The 8,384-nt window shown below is 36.9% G+C and overlaps 1 protein-coding gene across 1 annotated transcript; it reads right to left on the reverse strand.

Annotated features, from left to right (window-relative positions):
* Positions 1–733: 733 nt before the first annotated feature.
* LOC140147240 (contactin-associated protein 1-like) lies at positions 734–3,223 on the reverse strand. Its single transcript, XM_072169020.1, has 4 exons — positions 2,959–3,223; positions 2,277–2,396; positions 1,355–1,645; positions 734–909 (listed from the first exon to the last, which is right to left on the reverse strand). Exons 1-4 carry the CDS (start codon positions 3,221–3,223, stop codon positions 734–736), a joined length of 852 nt encoding a protein of 283 aa, XP_072025121.1.
* Positions 3,224–8,384: the final 5,161 nt, after the last annotated feature.

Genomic DNA, 8,384 nt, shown 5'->3' on the forward strand with positions numbered 1-8,384 from the left:
GAGAATTGGATTAGGCCACAAATCCTTAATTCCATATAATGATTGCTTCGTAACGTCATAAATAATAGATAGATATCGGCTTTTTAGTGGAAATATGAACAGGGCACAACTAAAATACCTGCATAACTTTTTCCAAATAACTTTGTGCTGAACGGTTAGTAATGTTACAGATTTTCAAAATAGGTTGCGTTGTCAAAACTTAGAATTCATCATTTTTACGCAATCTTCTATAACTTCTACTAGAAATGTCAAATTTTTAAAAACTAAAAAATCTGAGAAAGCTAACTATATGTAGAACTTAAAATGCAAAACAATATAACCATTCAACATGCCCTTTATACCTAAAAAATTCCATCTTTCCCGGTACAGATCATTCTGGGACACCCTGTACAATAAAAATATTGAATATACATTTTTGCTACAGACTCTTTTTAGCAATGTCTGATGCATGCTTATAAGCTGATGTCCCAGGCCAGTATGGGCAGTATTATGTGTGATTATAAAACTGCTCCATAATATATTTCCGTTTTCGAAACATAGTGGTAAAAGGTATCATTTCTTTCGTAAACCAGAATGAATGTACTTTCCATTGAGCTACCATCGTATATGAAAGTATATATAAGTCAGTGCACCACTATTGAAGTCGTGTACGCATGCTAAAAGTCTCCCAGTTGCCTGATGAAAGCAACCTGATCGTTTGTAGAGATCACACCGGGAAGGTCGCAGCCTTGCTTTAACTACAAAGAAGTGTTCCAAGCGTAACATAGGCCTGCTCCGTCCCACTCCCAGTATCACTTACAGAGACAGAGGTAACTGGTAAGTGTTCTTTGTCATTTAACCATCCGCCATCTTGTCTCCATGTCAAATCGTTCTCGTCGCAGTTGCAAGATAGAGAAGGACTTGAACATTCTGCGAATACAACAAGAAAATAAATTTCAGGTGTTTGTCTCTCTCTATATATAGGCATAATGTCAACACGAAGGTGTACCGACAGTCCGTATTTACAAAATTGTCCAAGGCCAGATTTGGGTCATTCTAGCATGATAAAATATTGAAAATGTTCGCATTTACGCATTTATCCCAGTAAAGGACGCAACATGCAAGACAAGAACACTCGTCGATAGTCAGTGATAGTGAAGCAAGTTTTTGTTGGTATATTCACAATTTTGTGTCCACCTGTTCCGAATAACTGGCTACGACAGTGGCACGAACTGTTATTTTATTCCATATAGATGACCAACATTTTGTTACTATAAATAAAAAGGAGACACCTCGGGATGTACTCAATTTCCTCTAGGGTGACAACAGTGGGAACACGTTATTAGAAAATATACAAACGTGTATATGTTCTCACCTTGTGTTAGGCTACAGCCACATCCATTCGTGCCAGTTGGGGAACCCCAGTTGGACATCAGCATACCAGTGCGATCCAACCAATAATGGTGCAGTTTAATACCGGAATGAAATGTAGACCCATAGCACTTGATTTCAATAAACTGCCGACAATCAGCAGAAATTCTGATGAGACCGACAATCTGTTCAAGAGATGTGTAAATGTATGTAATACTTCTCACGTATGAACCAGGATCTTCTGGCCCATTCACATGGTGATTTGGTTCCAAATCGTGATGAACTTGAGTAATACCTTTGAAAATAAAGTGCAGAAGATGAAAAAACTAAATAATAATCACAAGATATTTGCGTATAACAGTAGCTTGTGTAAAAGGCGAGACCCCCCCTTTTGTCATTCAGTCGAAAGTGAATGAACCCAGTCGGGGGATGCATTTAGTTAAGGGGCAACTCCAAAATTGTCAGTCAATCTGGGAAAATGCACCCAATCTGGGGAAATGTACCTAGTATTTAATAATGAAAAGTCTCCGACAATCCAAATTACTAAACCCACCGACACACTTGATAGATTCTTGAGCGTCCTCGCGAGGAAAACAATAGAGTCAACAATTCACAATTTTAGTCGATCTGCTTATTGAGAGTGAAGTAAGGCGAACATTTTTTTAGCAATCGGATGAATCGTGACCAGCACCCCCTACTTTCAAAAACCTGTGCACGCCACTGGCGTATAATGTCTATCAAGTTCAGGGTTTTCACGGTAACCATCCCTGTCAGTGTATAATAACTTAATGCATTTATGTCCTAATTTAGAAGAACCGGACTATTATGATATTAATAAAAATATTACGTAATAAATATATTTCATATCTTTTAGGGTGGACAGTCGTTAATGTTTTCTTTATTTTAATAATCGTGCAAATCCTTACCATCTGTCGTACACGTGACATTAAAAGGCTTCAGATTACCAGGACCATCAGGATCAATCAGAGTTACATTGCTCTCGGTTATCAAAGCTAGTGCGACCTCTTTACAACTTCTAGGAAAAGCTATAATGCGAAATATTAGAGAGATTACGATTTACAAACCTACGTATTGAACGTACGTGGAATTTTGAATAGATTCCATGTACGTTCGATGCTACGTTTGGAAATCGCAATCTCTCTATTAATTTGAACACTGGTTAAATTGAAACGTTGTAGCATTACTATCCAATATAGAAGGTATCAGCATCCCATGATATGATACGATAAGTCATCGGGTCACACTCGCAACTCCAATTTCTATTGCTATGGTAGGAAATCCGACCCAGCGAATTGGTTTGCAGGTAATAATAATAATAACAATAACAATAACACAGGCTTATATAGAGCATCAAGCAAATGCATCTGTGCGCTTTACAGCAGGCAAGATAAAAAGCTAAAAACAGGCATACGATAAAACACTGAAAGTAATTTCAAAAGAAAACTATAAAAAGTATAGTAAACATTGTAAAAGCATGATTAATTATACACAGTTTTAAAAATATGGGTCTTTAAGCGGATTTGAACTGAGTCGCAGATTGTGGAGTCCTGTCAAGGAGAGGAAGCGAAATCCATAGCTTTGCCGCACCCGACGCGAATCCTCTTCCGTAAGTGACAGTTCCATCAGGAGCTTCTTGGAAGTTATGAAGTGACGAAGAACGCAAAGTTCGATTAGGTTGATACTCCGAAATCAGCTCCGAGATATACACGGATGCCTGACCATTCAGGGCTTTATAAGTCAGAAGCAGACATTTGAAAACAATTCTAGCATGAATTGGCAGCCAGTGTAGCTTGCACATGACATGGGTGATGTGGTCACGCTTCCTACTTAATGTGATTACTCTAGCCGCCATGTTCTGAATGCGTTGCAGCTTATTAAGTTCTTTATTGGGAAGTCCAAAGAGAACGCTGTTGCAGTTGTTCAACCGGGACGAGATGAACGGCGCTTGCTTGATCAAGGTAGCGACGAATTTTGCCTATTTTCCTGATGGCAAAGGATACGCTTCTATACACGCTGTTAATGTGACTGATAATAGAAAGAGAACTATCAAGTAGGCCTCCAAGATCGCGAAGGAGATACGATAGTGTCACCAATGCTGATGTCTACCCTAGAAACGTACGTTCTTGGCAAACCGCGATTTGACATGAAGTAACTCCATCCAAGTAGTACGAATATCTTCAATGCAATCCTCAAGTTTATTTAAGTCTTCGATGTCGAGATTTGCCTTTTTGAGCAAAGGGGTAACAAGAGCTTCTTTGAAGCTGGCCGGAAAAACCCTCGTTTGAAGAGATGTATTTACAATCAAAGTGATTGACGGCAGCAGTTCAGGTAAGTACTCTTTGGTCATGACGACAGGTAGAGGATCAAGGGGCATGATTTCACACACGACTTCTTGATAATGTCGAGGATTGCATCACATTTCAGTGGTTGAAAGTGTTCGAAGCTACTCTGGCAAACAATGTCAGTATTAATATCTCTTATGGGAGTGGATTTGACAGACATATCATCCAGCAAATTCCGAAGTTTCCTGATCTTCTGGTTAAAGAACTTGCTAAACCGGTTAGCCAAATCTTTCTTAGAGCTGTGTAAAGGGAGAGCTTTTGCAGGTTTGTAAACAGTCAATCTGCTCACAAGCTTAAACATCTGACGAGTGTCACAAGCGGCGATTTAGGCACAGTGATAACCAGTCTTCGCACCATCAAGAACTCTCTTGTACTGGCGACATTGATCCCTGAACGCGATATTTGTAGCTATTTGTTTTACACACCTGGTCCGCGTACAATGTCGGATGTAGCTGCGTTCGTACACAATGGCTCATTAGAGACATTGCGATTTCCAAACGTAGACACCGGACGCACGTTGATCTATTCAAAACCACTCTCCTGTATCGATGCGAGGTCACGTATTTAGCTATTTTTGAAGATATTCCACGTGCGAAATCGACGTAGATACATCGTCGAAAATTCACAAAATTTGTCCATTTCCCAATATATTAAAGACAGTCAAAGATAATGATCATATGAAGGAAAGTCAAATTATATATTATTATGATCCTTTTTGTTTGTAACAAATCATTATAATAAAGGTACAGCGATGTGTTAAAAATGGACTAAATTTAAACGCAATATTCACACGCAGAGATTGCCCATTGAAATGTGTGTGATACTTTGCGTTAAAAAAATTACAATGCGATTTCCATTTTGGATTCCAACGTAGAATAAAAACGCAGATGCTACGTTGAAATATGCTGATTTTACCTCATGTCTAAGTCCATTCTGACTTTCTTGTTCTCCATCGTGACGAATGAGCACAATCCAGTCTGGAACAGAGACTAGCCATATTTAACACCGTATTAACGTACGCGAAAACGTACGTGCCACGTGCTGCGTTTGAAAAATCGCAATGTCTCTATTGGAGAGGTTGAGATTTCCAAACTCCTGGAACTAAATGTACGGCAAACATCGTCGCAAATGCACAAACATATATCGAATACAGTAAAGGATATTGAACATACGAGGAGAGACTAATATGATCTATTTTGTTTATATTAAATCATTATAATAAAGCAACAATGAGGTGTGAAAATTTGACTTCATTCATACGTGTGGTTCATACGTGCAGATTGTCCATTGAAATGCGTGTGAGATCAGCCGTATAGAAAAAAGAGATTGCTATTTGCATCTTTGATACAAACGTACGGAGTAAACGCAAGATGGACGTTGAAATGGACAGTATTGGTTACATACCACTAATAGGCCTGGGCGATGCATGGAAATACGACGCGTAACTATTTGTTTGCATGGCATCTAAAAAGACTGCATTAAAATCGCTGAAATTGATCAAGCTATATAGCCAAAAAAGTACTTTTTAGGGTTTGATGCTTCAAAATGGTATATTTTCTCTCATTATATGACATTTTTGTTGTAATCGTACCAAAATACATACGCACGGCTTCGGTTTTTAGTAAATATTCGCCCTACCATATTGTAACTTTCAGCTTCGAGGGCGCACTGACATCTTAAGGTGTTTACGGTTCAGTGCATTAAAACAAGAAAAGTCTCAGGTCAACCTATGTTGAGGTTTTGATCATTTGGCATCTAAATCATATAGTTGCATCTGGTATTAGTGGCATTTAACTGTAAGAGTTCTGAATATGAGAAAAGTCCACCCGAAATTAGCCATTTTCCCATTGAAACCCGTGTAATACATAATTAGTGGTATTTAACCTATTGTACATGCAACGCGTCTAATCTTCCAAAGGAAAAGGTATCATTTTGAGTCAAAAAGTCATGATATATGCATGTAGTGATCCTTTGTCTATTTGTTTTGTAAATATTATTGGTAACCAATAATATTCGGGAACCACAGAAATGACATAGCTCAAGAACACTAACCTTGTTACGCCATCGCCACTGTAACCGGCATTACATCCACATGTGAAGGAACCATCGGTATTGGTGCAAGCAGCATTTGCGTCGCAGTTATCAGTATCCAGTGTGCATTCATCAACATCTATATAAAAAATGTATTGAATAGAATTTTTTTGTGGACTATATCGGGAGCGATATTAGCAACAATTATTACTAATACATTCATCTAAATTTAAGCCATGAAGTATTAGGTAAATTATGAAGTGAAAAGGTGTAACTAAAAAACTAAAAATAATTGCTAATTTCAACACCGAATTTGATCGTTTCAAGCGGCTAATTAAGTGACTGAGTGGGTATTGTTTTACAATAGCAATCGACTGACTAGCGTTCTACGTGTAAGCTACATCAATATCAATAAATCAAATCAATCAAATCAAATACATTTTGAAGTGCGATCAATTGAAAAGTTAAAATGTTTCTTGTACTTTGAAACGAACCGTAGAAGCAAAGTGTTACGGCTTAACACATTACAATTAAATCTCCATGACGCTTGAATAAATTGCTTTTGCTTTTAAATAATATATCATTTTTGATTGATTACATCACAAATCACAAATATTTCCACTGAAACAAAATTATTTTGAAAGCTTTAAAAAAAGAAAATTTCGACAAGAATGTTTGATTCGTGCATTTAATGTTACTCCGTCTCCATTGTAAGTAAGTATTTATGTCAAAGTTATCAGTAGCCAAAGTACATTCAATAATAACTGCAAAAATGTGTGAAAAGGTTTTTGTTTTGTTTTAGCAAGAATTAATACTTCTTGGTCTAAAAATACGATGCATTGCGCGGTGCAACTGATACTAAAAGTGGTGAATGAAAACATTGTCAGTACCGTTTATATTATTGTATGGTCGTTAAAGCAGACCATATATAATGTTTTTAAATTGTCAAATCTGTTCGCACTTTTTAGCGTTTTTGCAGGCAATTTGTGTATTGACAGTTGCACGGTACATAGTATGTAGTCTATGTATGCTAATGAAGAATATATATATATTGATAATAAATTACTTTCATTAAAGGAGGCCCATTCCATGTCAACTCCAGGGATGTGCACCGCAGCACCTCTTCAATTTTTTCTTTTTTTCTGTGTGGTGGTAGATATTGATGAGAAAGTAAAATCCTGAAAATTTGAGCTTCATACTCCATTTCGTTTTCCCGTGGCATTAATTTGAAATTTAGGGGGTCAGCGTAAAAATGTGTCGCAACGCGAAAGACGATGTTTGGAGGTCCATAAATGTATAAAGGAACCCTTTAAAACAGTGAAAAGTATGTATCCTGGGGTACTTTTTGGTGTAGAATTCAAATCTGCTATCAGAAAACTTGTAACTCCTTTACTTTAAAAGATATAGGGCCCTCAAAATGCAACTTCGTCCAACCAGGACCAACTTTGGGGGGGGTCAGAACTCCAAAAGTAAAAATAATTTTAGCGTCAATTTTTTTTGCCAGTCAGAGCCCTTTGGTAGGACATTACTCTTATCCAATATTGAGCATATTAGAATACATTTAGCTGAGATATTACCCATGCAAAACCACTTTTTTACATTTTGACCCCCTGAAAACCAATGTCAGACAATTTGCCCCACCATCAACTTCAGGTATGTTGAAGATATGTTCTTGGACAACATTTCTGAGGGATATTGGCTTTGGTTCTTTATGGCTTCAACACATTAGTAAGGTTTGCCTTCTCCATAGAGTTGTACATGAAATCATTATACATGCAAAATCAAAAATGTGTACAACTCTATGGAGTAGGCAAACCTTACTAATGTGTTGAAGCCATCAAGAACCAAAGCCAATATCTCTCAGAAATGTTGTCCAAGAACATATCTTCAAAAAATTAAAGGTTGTTTTGTTCGATCAAAAGCTAAATGGATAGAAGAAGGGGAGAAACCGTCCAAATATTTTCTTAACCTTGAAAAAAGAAACTTTGTAAATAAACAAATATGTAAAATTAGTTACTAAGAAAGATAACACAGAGGCAACATCTCAGGAGGAGATTGAAAAAGAAATTTTGTTATTTTACAAAACTTTGTACAAAGAAAAGGAAGAAAAAAACAATGTCAATATTGATGATCTAAATTTATGTTTCAACAAACTAACGCAAATGCAGTCAAATAATTTAGAAGGTGAGCTGGATTTGTCTGAGCTCTCAATTGCTTTGAAAAATATGAAAAATAACAAAACTCCTGGCCCAGATGGTTTTACAGTAGAATTTTATAAAATGTTTTGGGACGACATTTCCATTTTTCTTCTTCGGTCGTTAAATGAAGGTTTTAGGAAAGGTTCTCTTACAAAAGAACAAAAATTGGTCATGTTACTCTTCTACCAAAGGGGATAAACCTCGTCATTTCCTAAAGAACTGGAGGCCTATATCACTCTTAAATGTTTCCTATAAGTTAGCATCTGCTTGTATTGCTAACCGCGTAAAATCAGTTTTAAACCATCTTATTTCGGAAGACCAGTCTGGTTTTGTTCCAAACAGATTTATAGGCGAAAATATTCGCCTTCTCTATGACTTGTTAAATTATACAGATATTCATAAAATACCTGGTCTGCTATTACTCATAGATTTTGAAAAAGCA

This window comes from Amphiura filiformis, chromosome 3 (assembly GCF_039555335.1).
Source record: "Amphiura filiformis chromosome 3, Afil_fr2py, whole genome shotgun sequence".
NCBI lineage: Eukaryota > Metazoa > Echinodermata > Ophiuroidea > Amphilepidida > Amphiuridae > Amphiura > Amphiura filiformis.